The sequence below is a fragment of the Brachyhypopomus gauderio genome, chromosome 15, assembly GCF_052324685.1.
Source record: "Brachyhypopomus gauderio isolate BG-103 chromosome 15, BGAUD_0.2, whole genome shotgun sequence".
NCBI classification, from domain to species: domain Eukaryota; kingdom Metazoa; phylum Chordata; class Actinopteri; order Gymnotiformes; family Hypopomidae; genus Brachyhypopomus; species Brachyhypopomus gauderio.
Window position 1 is genome coordinate 14,978,892 of NC_135225.1, and position 18,795 is coordinate 14,997,686.

Consider the following 18,795-nt stretch of genomic DNA (forward strand, 5'->3'; position numbering starts at 1 on the left):
ATTTATGTTGGATGAATCTAGTGACAATACACAATTTTAATATTATAAAACTAGCATTTTAATATGATAAAATTAGCATTTTAAGTGCTTAGGAACATGTAGTGTATATTAATGAAACATGTCCTGGTTATAATTGTCAGAAGGAATATGATTTTTGATCAAACAATAATTATTTTTCAGATTTTTTGATTTGCTGTTTGATGTATTTTCTTCTACACCATATTCATTAATTTCTTCAGCGCATTTTACTCTAATACTTGTCTAATAACATTTTCTGAAACCGACTGAAAAAGTAGAGTGTCATGTAGGGCTACACCCCCTCTGCTAGCTGTCACTCCGGTTTCCTGTTCCTGGTGTCTGTATTCCCTGCTTGTTCCTGTTCCGTCGTGCATTCCTTCTAGAGTTCTCCCCATTGCCCTGTTGGTTCTCCTTGTGTGTCTGATCATGCCGATGTATCTGTCTTACTCGGATGGCTCTACCGTTATGACCCATGCCTGTTTAAGCGACCTTGATTATGGAGTTTCCCTTAATAAATCTCGCTCTCCTCCGAGATTGTATCCGCCTCCAAGCTCTGCAGCGTGAGCTGCGTTGCATAGAGTCACAACATACTATTAGGAAAAAGTTTATTCATCACTGTTAACATTCACATAACATTCACAATCACCTTCAGAACTTCAACCAAAAGCATATTAGAGAATGATATTAGAAAATAATTTAACAAATGAATATTACAAAATTATTTGGAATATATTGTTCTACAAAATGTTATCAAACCCTATTTTTAATAATCAGACATTTTTTTCTCGATTCTAAATATTTCAACAGTTTAATCTTTAAAAGTATTTATCAAAATGAATCAGATCTGAATCTGAATCACCAAAACAGCAGTACAGGTATGAAGAAAGGTTCAACCCTAACACTAGTACAGGTATGGGGATAAAGTTAACTCTAACCATAGTTACAGGTATCAAGAAAAGCTTGCCATCTTTGTGATTCTGAGGTAGACAGATAAAGACCTTAAAACTGAGCTTTCATATGGGAAAGATCAAAATGGAGAATACCAGAAAGGTGTAATCATAAAGCATTTTTAGCAGTTAACATAATTAACCCTAAGTGCATACAAAAAATTATCAAGTAATTTTCTGTGCCTCAAGGAATCATTGAATTTTAAAACTCAGAACATGGTATTTCGCACTAACTACTTTTAATGTGGCACAGCACGCTTGCATTACCCACGCACATGAGGAGGAGGATTTTAGTTGAGAAGCAGGAATATGACAACAGCAATATGGAAGTGCCGAGGGAAAAGAGCGACAACATATGAGAAGAAAAGGGCAATAGGAAAAGACAGAACATCTACAGATGTTCAGAAGCTAAGATGCACAACGCCAATGTTTTATGTCTTTTATTGATTAATGCCCTACAGTTTTGTTATTTACATGAAATCCTAAGTTGAAAATAATTTATTTTTTACTTGTGGTATTGATTTCTATTTGTGTTTGCAATTTGGAAATGTATGTTGTAAATGTAAAAATATAACTTGTATAAAAAAGGAAACCAATTGGTCATTCATCATTATTATAAGTGTCTTGTGTATTTTTTATTTCTCTTTAACCAAGCAAATGTGTTTTATGCGATTAAGAGAATTGATTTTTCATTGGAGTACTCGATTACTAAAATAATCGATAGCTGCAGACCTAGTTCACTTCTTCTTGCAATACCACCAAACTACAAGTACAGCAATGCACAAGAGAGGACAAATCACAGCGACTGCTGTAAGTGCGGATACTTCATCACAGGAGGCACCTGGAACACAACAGAGAGGAGAGGGGTTAGATCAACATTACACCTTAGAGAAGAGAGGGGTTAGACCAACATTACACCTTAGATCAGGGGTTTCAAACTAAATTTGCTTTACTGCAGAAATATTGATCATTTAATGAACACAGAAAGGTCAGATTTTGGCAAGACAAAAGTTTTGTTGCCCACAGAAATTAAGGTGAAAATCAATAAAGTAATTCACTTCATATACAAATATATGCTTCATAACACTGGTGAATGACGTTGTGGTGCTTTTAGAGCCATATTTAATATTTTGTGTGACTTCCACGAGCTTGAAGGACCGCATCCATGCGGTTCGACAATGATTTCTTACAATTTATTGATGAAGTCATCAGGAATATTTGGGAGGGTTTCAGCTTTCATATGAGTCATTTCTAAAACCAATCGATGAATTTAAAGTCAGGTTATAAGCTTTTGTTTCCACAACATGGATAAGCGACAGAACTTATGTCAGGGACTGTATATCCTATACTCTATACCCTATAAACATACGAACAATATGTCTCCCTTAATATGTCTCTAGGTGGTGACATTTTGATACAAAATGTACAGCATATTTAGTTGTTGCCACCTCATCTCAGTGTTTCCTCTCATCAAGCTGTAGTAGGAATACCTGAGGCTACCGAGTGCTGTGAGGCTTTTTGCTAATGCAGCGATGTGTTCACTCAAGGCCACTTCATCTTGTATATTGTACAGTAGCACTATTGTTGAAAAGCCACAGATTACCCTCTCAGTGCAGGATTGTCTCTGCCCACCAGACCTAGCATGGCAGTTCACTGGGAGGTCACTGGATTCACTGGGTTCACTGGGTTTACTGGGGCATGGATGGAATGTAGAAAGGTTGCTGAATAGAGTGCAGCTGTGATGAGTTCCATAGCCTCTCCACCTGATTCACTATCACATGCAAAGTGCGAAGAGGTCACCAACTTGTGATGTAAAGTTTGATTATGGTGTGGGGTTGTTTTGCAGGAGCTGGGCTTGGCTCCTTAGTTCCAATGCTTCAGCATACCAAGACATTTTCCCCATCTTTGTGGGAACAGTTTGACCCAGGGGTGCCCACAACTTTTCAGCTTGCGAGCTACTTATAAGATGACCAAGTCAAAATTATCTACCTATTTATTTTTTAGCTATTTTTTAGGGGGGGGGAGTTGTTGGCATGTGTCAGATTGGGTACCATGTATGTCAATCAAAATACAACTGTCAGTGCAAATGGACGATAATAGCCTGTCATTCATCCACTACTTTTTAATGTCATGCGATCGACCCACACTTCCGATCACGATCGACGTATTGGGCACCCCTGGTTTGACCCCTTTCTTTTCCAAAATATGACCGTGACCCTGTGCACAAAGCAAGGTCCATAAAGACATGGATGGAAGAGTCTGATGTGGATGAACTTGACTGGCCTGAGTCCTGACCTCAACCCGATAGAACACCTTTGGGATGAATTAGAGTGGAGACTGAGAGCCAGACCTTCTCGTCCAACATCAGTATGTGACCTCACAAATGTGCTTCTGGAAGAATGGTCAAAAATCCCCATAAACACATTTCTAAACCTTGTGGACAGCCTTCCCAGAAGAGGTGAAGTTGTTCTAGCTGCAAAGGGTGGACCAACATCATATTGAACCCTATGGACTGGGAATGGAAAGTCACTTAAGCTCATATGTGAGTCAAGGAAGGTGAGCTAATACTTTCTTCAATATAGTGTATAATATATATGTCTGCCACAAAGCATCGGAGGGTTTACAAGATTTAAAGCTTTTTATTTGCTGGTATTTTACATTTTACAACAAATGCTTCCACAAAGCAACCAGGCTCTTAATGAGAAAGACGTCAGTGACAGGAACCTCCCTGTGACAGTCAGGCTAAGAAACCTGGAGAACCTCGAACCTTCTGTGAAACACCCAGCAGTGAATTTTGTTGTGAACGAGGAACAGCAGAAACATGAAGCTCACTGGTAAGTGTGCAAACATCTCACCTGTATAACTGAAGTTGAAGTTCACAGGCCTCCTCAGATCCTGATTTAGAAGTTGGTTCTCTAGAATAAAGGTGACATTGACAGAGTGGCCATCAGCTATGTAGCTGCTCATCAGGTGGAAGAGCCCCAGTTCCCTGGAGGAGATCTCCTCGTGGTGCTGCAGGTCGTCTCCTCCCTCACCCACCCAGCGCACATCCGGCTCGGGAAAGCCTTCTGCCTCATAGCGCATCGTCACGTTGGTGGAGTGGACATTGATGCTCAACCGGGGCTCCGTGTAAAAAGCTCCACAAAAGAGAGAAAACAGTCATGCAAACACAACTACACCAAGCCAGCCTGCAACTACATAAACAAAACCTACAACTACACCAACACAATTCGCCACACAACAAAACAGTGAGAACACAAGAATGATCATGAAATCTCAAGTTGTAACATTTGCCCAGCAGTACTTCGCCATTTGCACAGCTTAGTGCTGGGCGGTATACCGGTTTGCACTGAAAACCGGTGTTTATTTTTGTTATCATAAGAATTTTTCATAAACCGGCCACACCGGTTGAAATAATCTTCACGTGTCCAGAACGCAGTGCGTTCGTTAACTGTTTCTCAAGGGACGCTTTTTATTGCTGCGCCGCTAAGCACACATGCAAATCTAGCTTGCTTAACGAGGGACGTTCTGAAACAGAAATTCTACCAAACATTGAATTAAAAGAACTTTAGCCAAAGAAAGGAGCCGTGTCTGTTGTCAGGAAGTACCGTATTTTCCCCACTATACAGCGCACCTCAATATAAGCTGCACCTACAAAGTTTTTTTTTTATGGAAAATGTTGTATAAGCCGTACTGGGCTAAAAGCCGCACATATCTGCTGAACTGAATACATTTAACTGAACTGATCCGTTTCTTTCAGCCGGTGTTGTGCAAATTCTGAATCCCCTCATTTATCTCGTTTAAGATGCTACAGATTATATTGTCGATTTACGTTTTGATGCATAAATAAGAGCTAGACTTTAATTATCCATCACAGCAAACGGCATTATCTATGTCCAAAGACACACTGGCTCAAGGGTGTTAATTATTTTAAATAAAGTACAGACTGGCTATACCAAAGTTTACCTCTAACCAGGACTTCGCAGTATTACAGCAGTATTGTGTCTAAATATCTAGTTAGGACAAAACTAGAGTGCTCAATGAACTATAGTCACTGTAACTCCCGAATATCATCTTTAGTGTCTTTATGCTTGTTCAAACCAGGGGACTTGGAATTCGGCACAATACATGTTGGTTTGAAAAATCTTCTCCGTCGTGCCTGCTGCTTGCATGTGCTAAATGAAATTGAGCACTTTGTTCTTTGATTTACAACATTGACCTACCACCTGATTAAGTTTCTGTTCCAGTCCTGACGGGTGAAGAAAAATCTACAGAAAAGCCGCACCTCAATATAAGCCCATGGTTCAAAGCATGAGGGAATAAGTAGCAGCTTATAGTCCGGAAATTACGGGTAGCAATCGCGGGGGCTCCGCTGTGGCGTGTCGAGGTCGCGTTCCGCTCTTCAGCGTTGTGTTTGCAGGGTTCATCCACCTTTACAAGGTGGAATTCAAGCACATGTATGGCACTTTCAAGGTCCATTTTCAATATTTTCCAGCACTTTCAGCTTAATTAAGTTACATATTTATACAAATACACATATGGTCGAAATGATTAGAAATAATTCACTTTTTATCACATTAAAAGAGATAAAAAATAAAAGGTTTTGTATTTTTACTGCAACTGTCATGCTATATGATTCATTCATATAGACTTTAGTGCTACCATTTGAAAACTGATAATGTGAGGCCATGCAAATCTGTATTACATGTAATACTTAGGTGGAGACATTGTTCTAACAGTGGAATAGGGTACTCTTAACCACTGTACTGCAGTAATTCTTTTCGTAATCAATGCAGTTAACACATCATGCATGGGGAAAACCGTCAAATACCGTGAAACCAATATAATTTTGAAAAATACAGTGATATGGAATTTTGGTCATACCACCCAGCACTAGCACAGCTACGTGCCGTGAGGGCAGGAGGGCTGTGTACCTGCGTACTGCAGCTTGAGTTCTGCCCGGTCTGTCCCGCCTTTGGTGCTGACCACACAGAGGTATCCGCCAGTGTCCTCCAAGCCCACCTCCCAGAGCAGGAGTGACGCATTCCCCCTCACCAGCTCTGACGTGAACAGCGTTGTGCGGTTCTGATAAGTCGCAGCCTGGCGGTCCAACTGGTCCCGTCCATAGTAGAAGCTGTGGACTACCTGGGAGTTTTCTGTCCGTTGCCAGGTGACAACCAGGCTGGGGAAGTCAGGGGCGACCTCGGGGTCAGGGGTGAACTCGCAGCCCAGAAGCACCGCACGACCTCTGACTGCTATCACCACCTCCTGCGGCACGGTCACCCGGTACGTCACTAGAGATAAGATAAGAAGTCTTTATTGTCTGTCTGAAGACAAATTCTTTAGGAGACTGGCCTGGGGATGTGGTTACCTCACTGGCTCCTCCATTTCCACAGCACAATTATTTCGTTTTAGATATGTTCAGTTCCAGGTGAAAATCTTTAAACGTTGGGCTCAAAGCGCTGATTGTCTGCTAGTACCGAGACAGCTTTTTAAAATTCATCTATAAAGGATAATTTAGCATTTTTGACATTCCGACAGCCGACACTGCAAGTGAGTGTTTTTTGCGCCTCAACCTTGTGAGTGAGTAGTTTTTGTGCACTGTTTTGTCAGGGGCTGATATTGTTCCCAGCTGTGAAATACCTGCCAGAACTTCTTGGGTATCAATTTTGCATTTTGGAATCTTAATTCGGATATTTGAGCCTTGTGTGCCTGGTGCTTTTGATTTAGTTTCGATTATGGCTCATGCTTCCACGATTATGGCTCATGCTCTGAGTGTATAAAATTATTTACTTAATTTACTGTTAATTATATTTCACTTTATTGTCTTGCTGTTTGTTTTATTGTTTTATGAACTGTTTTGTGTAAAGCACTTTGTGACTGCTGTCTAAGATAAGTGCTATATAAATAAATTTTACTTACTTACATGTTAGCCATCGGGATGCTAACCATGTTGGCCATCGGGATGCTAACCATGTTGGCCATCGGGATGCTAACCATGTTGGCCATCGGGATGTTAAACATGTTGACCGCCGAGGCATTAATGGTGAAAGGAGACAAGGAACACCGCCACAGCCCAAAACTCTGCTGATTGGGGACAGAGATGTATGGAGCAACAGTATTAAGGCCTTTTGCTTTCCTCGTGTTAATGTCTGTGAAGTGATACCCATGATTCCACGCATATTGCATGATCATCCAGCTACAGGAAGGCTGATTGTACATGTCAGCTCTAGCGATGTACAAATAACAGTCTGAGATTCTGAAACAGGATTTTAACCATCTGCTCAACATTCTGGAGTGTTCCCAGTCTGAAGTGTTCATTTCTGGACCGATACCAACTGCACATCGAGGCAGTGGTCACCTTTACCAGACTGCTGGCACTAAACAGCTGGCTCACTACAGCCTGTGCACATCGGAAGGTAAACTTCATTGACAATTTCAACATATTTTGGAGGTGTCCTGAGCTTTTTAAACCTGATCAGCTTCACCCGAACAAGGCTGGGACTCACCCTCTTGCACCCACCCTTGGCCCGACGCTACAATATCTTGTTCATATAATGTATATTTCACATGTACATAAATCTCTAAATTCAATACTAAGAATAGCTAACTGAAGTTGGGTCATATAGGACAAATGACAAAACACATTTGGATGTTAATATTCAGTTCAGAGTAGCGTAGGTCGCTGCTTGCCAAAGGTGAAATCCATTTCAAGATGTCCGGAGTCCAATTCTGGCAGAAATCGCAAACCCCGCCCCGATCTCAACTAAGGAGTCAAATTGAGCATGCGCAGAGGAGTTGGCCTGGCCTTAACTAGGGTTCAACTACAATTTGTATATTTTGACAATGCAGGTGTTACGTTTCGGAACAACGGGAGTGACGCAAATGCAGAGATCAGGGTATTTATTAAAAGGGGAGCGACAACACACGAGACTGAACCATAGAATACAAATAGGAACCATACTATACAATGAAATGCTAAAACCATAGAACGAAATCACGAGACAACCAAGCAAAGTTAACAGACATAGGTACATTACCAAGCAACATGAACATTACGCAAACTACATGAACGAAATGGGGAGAACCATAACGATGAAGGGGAGAGAGAGTAACAAAACCTGACAGTTGACGATAGAACAGATCAGACTACCACTAAACACGACGAAGGGGGAACTATAACAGAACACGACGGGTTAAACATAAAGAGACTAAGCAAACTAGAATAAACGAGCGACAGGGAAACCAACAATAGAAATAAGACAAATGAGACACACGCAGCGGATCTAAAAGGCAACAAGAGAATCTACACTAACCAGGAACATAGAACACTAGAAACAAGAAACAGGAAAACCTATGAACAGGGAACACGAAAGAGCAGGAGGGCAAAGGAAGGCTTACGTACAGATACGAACAAACAATGACCGACACGGGAGTGAAACACCACAGGGATTATATACACAGAAACAGGAGTGTAACGAGACTCAGGTGCAGGCACTAAAGACAGGGACGTGACAGACAGAGGGAGAAATCCTGGGAACGGGGAAACTGGGCAGGACCAGGGAGGAGGGAGGGGCTGGATGTGACAGCAGGTTGTAAGGTCAGATCAACTTTTAACAAGAAACTCAATAAAGTATGCTGATCCAATTACTTTGTTATAGTTTATGGTGCAATTTTAAGTTCTGTTTTTTACAGTGTGGTTACCAGGCAGGGTAACTGAGTGATTGGGAGTTTCACCCTCGGCTGGGAGTCAAGCACCAGGTGGCCGTGCATAACTGTGGGCTGACGAGCACACAGTTCGCAGAAAATCAGTGAGAGTGAAGGTCACGCTCTGTGTGAGTAAGAAACTTATTGCAGAGGTTGTGACTTCTCTCCTGGTACGTGTATACACAGGCAACGCCAGACGCAGTTCATAGGGAACTGTCAGGATCAGGGGATCTAACTCAACAAGAGTCGAGAGGTTTGGCGGTCGAACTCCACAGGGGGGTATACAGGTGGCACCATTGGTGGTTACCAGGCAGGGTAACTGAGTGATTGGGAGTTTCACCCTCGGCTGGGAGTCAAGCTGACGAGCACACAGTTCGCAGAAAACCAGTGAGAGTGAAGGTCGCACTCTGTGTGCGTAGCTAACTCTGTTCTAATTATTTTAAATAGTTTTCCCGATTATTATCTTATTTACTTTACTTTTTTTAACATTATTTTATTTGTTACATTTCATCTTATTGTAATATTTATTTTTCTTACGTTATTATTATTATTTTATAATTTGTCATTATTATGATTTTTTTCCTTTTTATCTTTAATTTCTTTTAACATTTTCTTTTTTTTGTCTTATCTTTGTTTCTTTTTATTTATTCTGTAAAGCCGGTGTGTGATTGTTTGTCTGAGACGTAGCTGTGTTAACAATTATAAAGCACCTTGGGTATCCTGAAAATGCGCTATATAAATTGAAACATTCATTCATTCATAAAGCACTTGCATGAGTTGCATGTATGTATGAAAGGTGCTATACAAATAAAGATGATTATTATTATTATTACTGAGGCCACCAGAGCCATGTCATTTGCATATTGAAAAAGTGTCATCCCCCCCAGTATATTAAAGAGGCTCTAGCTCAGGGTTACAGCACTCCCTCTACCTCACCCGCCTCGGCCAGCGTCTTCTTCCTAAAGAAGAAAGACGGGGGTTTGAGGCCACGCGTAGATTATTGAGGGCTCAATTCCCTCTTAGTTGACTATTCCTACCCACTGCCCTTAGTGCCTTCGGCACTAGAGCAGTTGAGGTCAGCGAATTGGTTTACTAAACTGGATCTACGCAGTGCCTATAACCTCATTCGCATCCGCAAAGGGGATGAGTGGAAGACGGCATTCAGTACCACCACTGGGCAATACGAGTACCGGGTCCTGCCTTATGGCTTGGCTTCCGCCCCGTCGTTCTTTCAGGCGTTCATTAATGAGGTTCTAAGGGAGTACTTGAATAGATACGTCATCGCCTATATCAATGACATCCTCATTTATTCAAACACCCTGGATCAACATGTGCAGGATGTACAAGCAGTCCTGGGCACACTCTTGCGCAATCATCTGTATTGTAAGCTAGAGAAGTGCAAGTTCCACCTACGGGCAGTGAACTTCCTAGGTTACACCATTAGGCTGGGTTCCGTACACATGCAACCGGGCAAGGTTGAGGCGGTGGTTGGATGGTCGCAGCCTCACACACGGCGCGAGCTGCAGAGGTTCATCGGCTTTGCAAACTTTTACAGGCGGTCATCCGTTCCTTTAGCCTGATAGCGGGACAGACCTCTGACTGACTTATTACGCGGGGGAGCTAAAAACCTTAAATGGACTGAGGCCACTGCAAAGGCGTTTGAGAACATTAAACAGGTTTTTGTTACAGCTCCCGTTTTACAGCAGCCTGATCCCAAACGTCCGTTCATTGTCGAGGTTGATGCTTCTAACGTCAGAGTAGGAGCTGTGTTGTCACAGCGCTTCAAGAAGCATGGCTCGCTACGTCCTATAGCATTCTACTCCAAGAAGCTGACAGCGGCGGAATGTAATTACAGAGTCGGTGACAGGGAGTTACTAGCGATGCGGCTAGCCTTTGAGGAATGGAGGCACTGGCTAGAAGGAGCTAAACACCCCTTTACAGTAATCACAGATCACAAAAACCTGGAATATTTAAAGAGCACAAAGAGCATGAACGCACGCCAGGTGAGATGGTCACTATTCTTTTCGCGCTTCAAGTTTCAGGTGATGTACCAGCCCGGTTCAAAGAACACGTGAGCGGATGCTCTGTCCCACTTGTTTCCCGGGAGTGTGGATTCTACCAGCGATGAACCGGTTTTATCTTCCAACTGTTTCGTGGGTGCGGTGGATTAGGAGATAGACAAAGCCATCGCCGCCGCCAACCCGCACCCTAGATGTCCACCTCACCGAAAGTATGTGCCTCCAGCCCAGCGTACTGCACTGATCAGCTGGGCACACACGTCAGTAGGCACGGGGCATCCGGGAACAACAAAGACTGCCCAGCTGCTGAGCGCCCGATACTGGTGGCCCGGGCTGCACCACGACGTGCTGTCGCATGTAGCCTCCTGCCCTGACTGCACGCAAAGCAAAGTAACCTGCAGGTAAGCTACTCCCTCTGCCTGTACCGGCGCAGCCTTGGACACACATAGCTCTGGATTTTGTGACCGATCTCCCATCTTCAGAGGGCAACACCGTCATACATCGCTTCTCGAGTGCTCCTGCCCGGCCTGCCTACCACGTGGGAGACTGCAGAGTTGCTGTTCCGGCACGTGTTCCAACAATTCGACCTGCCCCGGACAGAGAGCCACAGTTCACCTCGCGTGTATGGCGGGAGTTTCTCTCGAAACTTAACATCACAGTGAGCCTCACGTCTGGTTACCATCCACAGGCTAATGGGCAGGTGGAGAGAACAAACCAAGAGCTGGGGAGATTCCTGAGAGCATACTGCAGCACACACCCAGACACCTGGTGCTCCCTGCTCCCCTGGGCTGAGTATGCTCAGTACTCCCTCGTGCAAGGACAGCCTTCCTTGTACCCGTGGAATGCCCCCGCGACAGATCAGCCCGCCATTGAGGAGTGGTGCAGGAGGAGTGAGAGGGTGTGGGCAGACACCCACCTCCGGCTCAAGGAGGCCATCCAACCCTTAAAGCAAAAGGCGGACTGTAGGAGGAGTGAAGCGCCCTCCTACCAGGTCGGAGACAAGGTATGGGTCTCCACTGGTGATGGAAGACTAGGCCCAAGATGTAAGCTGCAGGATCGCTACACAGGTCCGTATGTCATCACACGACGCCTTAACCCGGAGACATACAGGATCAGCCTGCCAGGGGATCGTTGTGTCTCACGAGCTTTCCACGTGTCTGCGCTAAAACCCCTGCGGGAGGGACCCTTAAGCGAAGATGACACCGCATGGCCGCCCTCACCTCTGCAACTTCCAGATGGACCAGCGTATCATGTACACCGGCTGATGGACTCCAGGCGCAGAGGTAAGGGGCTCCAGTATTTAGTGGACTGGGTAGGCTATGGGCCTGAGGAGCGCAGTTGGGTTCCGGCCTCCCAGGTGCTGGAACCCTCCCTTGTCGCCTCCTTCCACCGGGCTCATCCTGACCGTCCTGCGCCTTGGGGCCCTGGAAGACTGTGGGTTCTTCGGCTGAGAGGTCCCTGGGGGGAGGCTCTGTCACGGTGGGTCGGCCGGGAGGCCACCAGAGGGTGCGTGTACCCACTCGCGCACGGACACGTCACACTCCCCCTAGCACTAGGCCACTACCACGCTCACAATCACCCAATTACTAACACCTGTGCATGGTTGGTGTGCTTCCTTTATGTTCCCACAGGTCGCGCAGTCCAGTGCAGAACATTCCTGAGGACTATGCGCTACCTTTGCGAGTTGCACATCTCAAGAGAGGAGTTCTTTGTTTACCCTTTTGTTGTGATAGTTCTCTGCTCTTCGTGAGCTTGGCTTCTGTTTTTGTTCTCACCTCATATGTGTCATGGATAATAAAGAGCATGACGTACAGCCATTGCCTCCATCTTGATTCAAAAATTTACTTTCTCACCTCAAAATCAGTCAATGGAATCTGCATGTGTCTGTTTTCAGCCTTGACATTCACCATGTGGTATCAGGGAGGAATTGGGTAAACACTGGAATGATCATGTCTCCTATCTTATCCGTGATCGGTGGAACTGATGGTGTTACAATTCTCCCCATGTTACAACCATACCCGGTCTCCCCTACATGAAATGGTAAAACTGATAGAAAAGAATTAAATCAAAGGAACACAAAATCAAGATTCAAGTCAGCTTAAATTATGAAGTCAACATTTTTTGATAACTAGGTCTAATAAAAATAGTACTTATAGTACTTAAAAAAAAGTACTATAAGTACTTTAAAATAGTACTTTAAATCCTTAAAATAGTACAATAAAACCAAACTTGTAGTATTGATAGAGATGGGTTGCCTCTCTTGATTAGCAGTGGGCGTTACTGGCTGGGAAGAGTATCATACCTTTCTGTGCCCTTTAGGCTCTATTGATGATTCTAGATATTTCTAGATAAATTTTCATTTATGATTGATGGGAAATTATACAGTGAAATCAGCCCAAATCTACATTGGAGACAGTGGTTAATTCTCCTATGGAGTAGTGGAATTTCTTTAGGCATTAGGGGAGATTTCTGAGAAATAGATACCCTAATTCAGTTGACAGTGTGTTCATTTGCCTAAATGTGTACCCACTCTTGGGTGGCAGAATTGTTTTGGCATTATGAGAAAATTAAGATAAATAGGAAACCACAGTTTTAGAATTAAATAGGCATTAAACAGCCACAGTTCACCTCGCGTGTATGGCGGGAGTTTCTCTCGAAACTTAACATCACAGTGAGCCTCACGTCTGGTTACCATCCACAGGCTAATGGGCAGGTGGAGAGAACAAACCAAGAGCTGGGGAGATTCCTGAGAGCATACTGCAGCACACACCCAGACACCTGGTGCTCCCTGCTCCCCTGGGCTGAGTATGCTCAGTACTCCCTCGTGCAAGGACAGCCTTCCTTGTACCCGTGGAATGCCCCCGCGTCAGATCAGCCCGCCATTGAGGAGTGGTGCAGGAGGAGTGAGAGGGTGTGAGCAGACACCCACCTCCGGCTCAAGGAGGCCATCCAACCCTTAAAGCAAAAGGCGGACTGTGGGAGGAGTGAAGCGCCCTCCTACCAGGTCGGAGACAAGGTATGGGTCTCCACTGGTGATGGAAGACTAGGCCCAAGATGTAAGCTGCAGGATCGCTACACAGGTCCGTATGTCATCACACGACGCCTTAACCCGGAGACATACAGGATCAGCCTGCCAGGGGATCGTCGTGTCTCACGAGCTTTCCACGTGTCTGCGCTAAAACCCCTGCGGGAAGGACCCTTAAGCGAAGATGACACTGCATGGACTCACCTCTGCAACTTCCGGATGGACCAGCGTATCATGTACACCGGCTGATGGACTCCAGGCGCAGAGGTAAGGGGCTCCAGTATTTAGTGGACTGGGTAGGCTATGGGCCTGAGGAGCGCAGTTGGGTTCCGGCCTCCCAGGTGCTGGAACCCTCCCTTGTCGCCTCCTTCCACCGGGCTCATCCTGACCGTCCTGCGCCTTGGGGCCCTGGAAGACCGAGGGTTCTTCGGCTGAGAGGTCCTTGGGGGGAGGCTCTGTCACGGTGGGTCGGCCGGGAGGCCACCAGAGGGTGCGTGTACCCACTTGCGCACGGACACGTCACACTCCCCCTAGCACTAGGCCACTACCACGCTCACAATCACCCAATTACTAACACCTGTGCATGGTTGGTGTGCTTCCTTTATGTTCCCACAGGTCGCGCAGTCCAGTGCAGAACATTCCTGAGGAATATGCGCTTCCTTCGCGAGTTGCACATCTCAAGAGAGGAGTTCTTTGTTTACCCTTTTGTTGTGATAGTTCTCTGCTCTTCGTGAGCTTGGCTTCTGTTTTTGTTCTCACCTCATATGTGTCATGGATAATAAAGAGCATGACGTACAGCCATTGCCTCCGTCTTGATTCAAAAATTTACTTTCTCACCTCAAAATCAGTCAATGGAATCTGCATGTGTCTGTTTTCAGCCTTGACATTCACCATGTGGTATCAGGGAGGAATTGGGTAAACACTGGAATGATCATGTCTCCTATCTTATCCGTGATCGGTGGAACTGATGGTGTTACAATTCTCCCCATGTTACAACCATACTCGGTCTCCCCTACATGAAATGGTAAAACTGATAGAAAAGAATTAAATCAAAGGAACACAAAATCAAGATTCAAGTCAGCTTAAATTATGAAGTCAACATTTTTTGATAACTAGGTCTAATAAAAATAGTACTTATAGTACTTAAAAAAAAAGTACTATAAGTACTTTAAAATAGTACTTTAAATCCTTAAAATAGTACAATAAAACCAAACTTGTAGTATTGATAGAGATGGGTTGCCTCTCTTGATTAGCAGTGGGCGTTACTGGCTGGGAAGAGTATCATACCTTTCTGCGCCCTTTAGGCTCTATTGATGATTCTAGATATTTCTAGATAAATTTTCATTTATGATTCCTGGGAAATTATACAGTGAAATCAGCCCAAATCTACATTGGAGACAGTGGTTAATTCTCCTATGGAGTAGTGGAATTTCTTTAGGCATTAGGGGAGATTTCTGAGAAATAGATACCCTAATTCAGTTGACAGTGTGTTCATTTGCCTAAATGTGTACCCACTCTTGGGTGGCAGAATTGTTTTGGCATTATGAGAAAATTAAGATAAATAGGAAACCACAGTTTTAGAATTAAATAGGCATTAAACATCCTTGTAGTAAACATACAACGACTTAATGTAGATTTATTAAAAACTGGTATAGTAGAATTATGGCATTATAGACCATAATTAAAGACCTCTCAGTTGGCAGTGGAATTGTTCTGTCGTGGAGAAACCCCAGCCCTGAATATTTGCAGCATTGCAATACCCTGTTATTTCTGGTAGTCAATACCTATTATAAACTTCAGGCAAACGTAAAAAAAAATGTTCAGTGTTGATGTAGTAATTATGTTTAATGATACAAGTAAATTATTTAAATCAAGTAAAGTATTTTTGAATGTAGTAAAAGTGCGTATCTACACCACAGCTCCTCAAATAATAGTGTTTGTGCACGAGCTTTAGTTTGCGGTGTCCAGTGAAGTTAAATTAAATTAAATTAAATTAAAAACAAATTAAATCAGACTTCCTGTATCAAACTCTGATTTAATTAGTTAATGTTTCACTCACATTGTTGTCATTAAAACGCACAAATCATGCCGTTAGCTTTTTCAACCGTCCTAGCCAAAAAATATTCAAGATACCCGCATAAATCGTTTCGTTTTCAAAGCGGTAATCCGACCGGTCCGTCGTCGTGCTGTGTTCCAGCTCCCGTTCAGGATGTTTTCGCCGGGAGCTCGGTCGCGTGCAGGATGCTGCCGCCAACACGAGAACCTTTAAACAGCCGTGCGCTCGCAGCCCTGGACTTGCAACTAAATTTAATCTGACCGGAAATTGCCTAGAACGTATTTATTCAACGTAAAACATTAAGTTATTGTTTTTCACATTCTGCTCTGTGGGCATTTCTGCACAATTTGCCAGGGTTGCAGTTACACATAAACTATACATCAATGCATGAACAATGCCATAATAAAAATACGAGACGATCGCTTAAAATAGTCAGGAATACCCTTGTTTACAAAACTATTACAACACACCCACGAGCCTGATCTGCTAATGCGCCCCAGGTTTCTACTGAAAACTCAAGTCCGTCTTACCCGCAGATGCGTAGAGGACGCCGAGCAGCACGACGAGTGTCCAGACGTAATCGCGAATGGGAGCTTTATAACCCATGTTCGTTCTTACTATTTCCATTTAGAAAAAGTAGATTATTTAGTAAATACCGCTACATGTTAGATGTTGAGAGTATAAGAGTGTGTCTGGTGTCACCAATGCTCAGCTGACGCCAACGCTGTCCAGACTCACCGGACTAGTTTCAGTGACGTTTCACACTTCATAATATAAATCAGGGCCACAACAACCTCCTTCGTGTCTCAACGTTCAGATCTCCCCTCCCTCTACATTCCCTTACCCTCCCTCTCCTCTCCCATCTCTCCTCCCTCTACCTTCCCTTACCCTCCCACCTACCCTCCCTTACCCTCCCACCTCCCCTCCCTCTCCTCTCCCATCTCCCCTCCCTCTACCCTCCCTTACCCTCCCACTTCCCCTATGAGATCTGAAATATTCTCAGAAATCTCCTGTAATTAAATATCTGGTCAGTACACTGCAACACTGTTTCATGAGTGCGGTCACGCCATCTGCACTTCGCAAAAGCTCGGTCGCCGACACTGAAAACTCACTTACGCGCATTACGGTAGCGCTTTGGAAAACGACGCAGGATTAAATCTAAGCGCAGATGTTGAAAACCCATGAATTGATGTTCTGAACCTTAATGAAATCTATCTAAAAATGCTCATAATTTACTTTTCAGTTATTTTAACTGTTGGGCATTTTAAGTCATGATACCAAACTCAAATAAGAAGCTGGCAAAAGCCTGCTAAATGGCGATTTGGTTGCTTATTTTCACTAGGAGCGCTATTCCTGTGATTTACAAGTGCTTTTACTGTAGCATTTTGGAATAACATGATGGCAAACTCCTGATACATGACGATTTGGTTGCTTATTTTCACTATTTGGGGCTCTATTACATACACATATCAAATTGTTATCAAATTCATCCACCATATTCTTGAACAAGTCTTCCTAGTGTATCAATGCTGTCATTTACAAGTGTTTTTACTGTAGCATTTTGGAATAATATGATGGCAAAATCATGTTAAATGGGGATTTGGTTGCTTTTATTCACTATTTGGGGCTCTATAAAATACACAAATATATATATATCAAATTACTCCACTATATTGCCATCAGTGGGATCTCAAGAAAATTCGATTCCAGAGACGACGACTGACTAGACTTGATGTCTTCTTTATGACTTATCAGGACACTCATATTGTCCTTTTAAGAGAATTTGCGGATGCAGAATATACCACAAGGAAGGTTTGTTAAAAATATATATAAAAAATATGTATTAATAAAAATATATTAAAGAAAAATGGTCAAGATATATAAATTATGTGTCATGAGGACGGTTAATAATACCTATAAATTAAAATCTCCATAAATCCACAATATCACTAAATCAAACTATTTCATTTTCTAGGAGCACAGGATAGAGAGAGACAAGTGGAAGCCAAGAAGAAGAAACAAGAGGGGAGTCTATGCCACCCCTATAAGGACACCATTTCCCTTCAAATTGAAACAAATGTCAAAGCTGTCTGTGAGTACCTGCATTAATTCCTAGAGGCACATTAAACTGCATCTTACTTTAAAATTATAAAGTAGGATTATAAAGCAGAATGAGAAAAATCATTGTTATTTTTCTTTTCTTATTTCTTAAGTCTTCTATTACCAATGGCACTGGGTCAAACACGCCAATGCCAGCTGATAACCACAAAGATCAGGACCTTGTTTACAAAAAGGCGGAAACAGTACAGGTGCAGTTCTACATATCTTATTTCATATTAATATTTTATAGATAATGTGTGGGTTTTTTTCAGCAATTTTCAGTCTATTTCTATTTGATTCTATTGATGTTCTATTGATCTGTTTCATTGTGAATTAAAAAGAGCAGAATAGACCAACCGTTACTTCCTTGTCCATGAGTGAAATCCAAAATAAAATATTGCAAATATTATGAATATCATATAAGAAGATAATGCTTGGGTCTCCAGAGGTGTCTTTAAAATACTTTTGAAATGAATGGAAGAATAAAAAGAGAATATCAAACATGACAAATATGATGTGATGCCCTAACACTATAACAGACTCATCATGTGACATCTACTCCATCTCATGAGCTAGCCACTCCTAAATGGGTTGTGAGAGAGAAACCCATAACCAACACAAAAAAGGCACTGTTCTAAATCAGGTATTTATGTAATCTTGTGAATAGTATGTGAATTGTGTTAATAATGATTATAGGCAATAATGAGTTTTGCCTATAATTAATGATTACCCATATTTCTGAAGTTCTTTACATTTTAAATAATGTACAAGTATTGTTTGGTTAATTAAATCAAAATGCAATAAAACAGGACTTAATATTGAATTAGGGAAAGTACTGTTGAATTCAATTCATTACTTGTTAATGATTGACATGGCATATAACCTTTTTGTGTCACATTTTGTCTCACAGAAAAGAACAGGAAT

The 18,795-nt window shown here is 42.9% G+C and overlaps 1 protein-coding gene across 2 annotated transcripts; it reads right to left on the bottom strand.

Moving 5' to 3' along the window:
* Positions 1–1,387: 1,387 nt before the first annotated feature.
* On the bottom strand, positions 1,388–16,576 carry LOC143476939 (CD276 antigen). 2 transcript variants are annotated; one of them, XM_076975359.1, is made up of 5 exons: positions 16,510–16,576; positions 16,302–16,388; positions 5,900–6,259; positions 3,821–4,102; positions 1,388–1,806 (listed from the first exon to the last, which is right to left on the bottom strand). In XM_076975359.1, the coding sequence occupies exons 2-5, from the start codon at positions 16,375–16,377 to the stop codon at positions 1,703–1,705; spliced, it is 822 nt and encodes a 273-aa protein (XP_076831474.1). In that variant the 5' UTR covers positions 16,378–16,388; positions 16,510–16,576; the 3' UTR covers positions 1,388–1,702. The 2 variants fall into 2 exon arrangements, with proteins under 2 accessions (XP_076831474.1, XP_076831473.1); XM_076975358.1 differs by having other exon boundaries at positions 16,302–16,576.
* Positions 16,577–18,795: the final 2,219 nt, after the last annotated feature.

Excerpts from the sequence above, each read along its gene's own strand:
- LOC143476939 (XM_076975358.1), bottom strand. The coding sequence starts at position 16,398 with ATGGAAATAGTAAGAACGAACATGGGTTATAAAGCTCCCATTCGCGAT. Across the intron at positions 4,103-5,899 it reads ACTCAAGCTGCAGTACGCAG|CTTTTTACACGGAGCCCCGG; the intron begins GTACACAGCCCT and ends TCTTTTGTGGAG. Across the intron at positions 1,807-3,820 it reads CTTCAACTTCAGTTATACAG|GTGCCTCCTGTGATGAAGTA; the intron begins GTGAGATGTTTG and ends GTTGTGTTCCAG.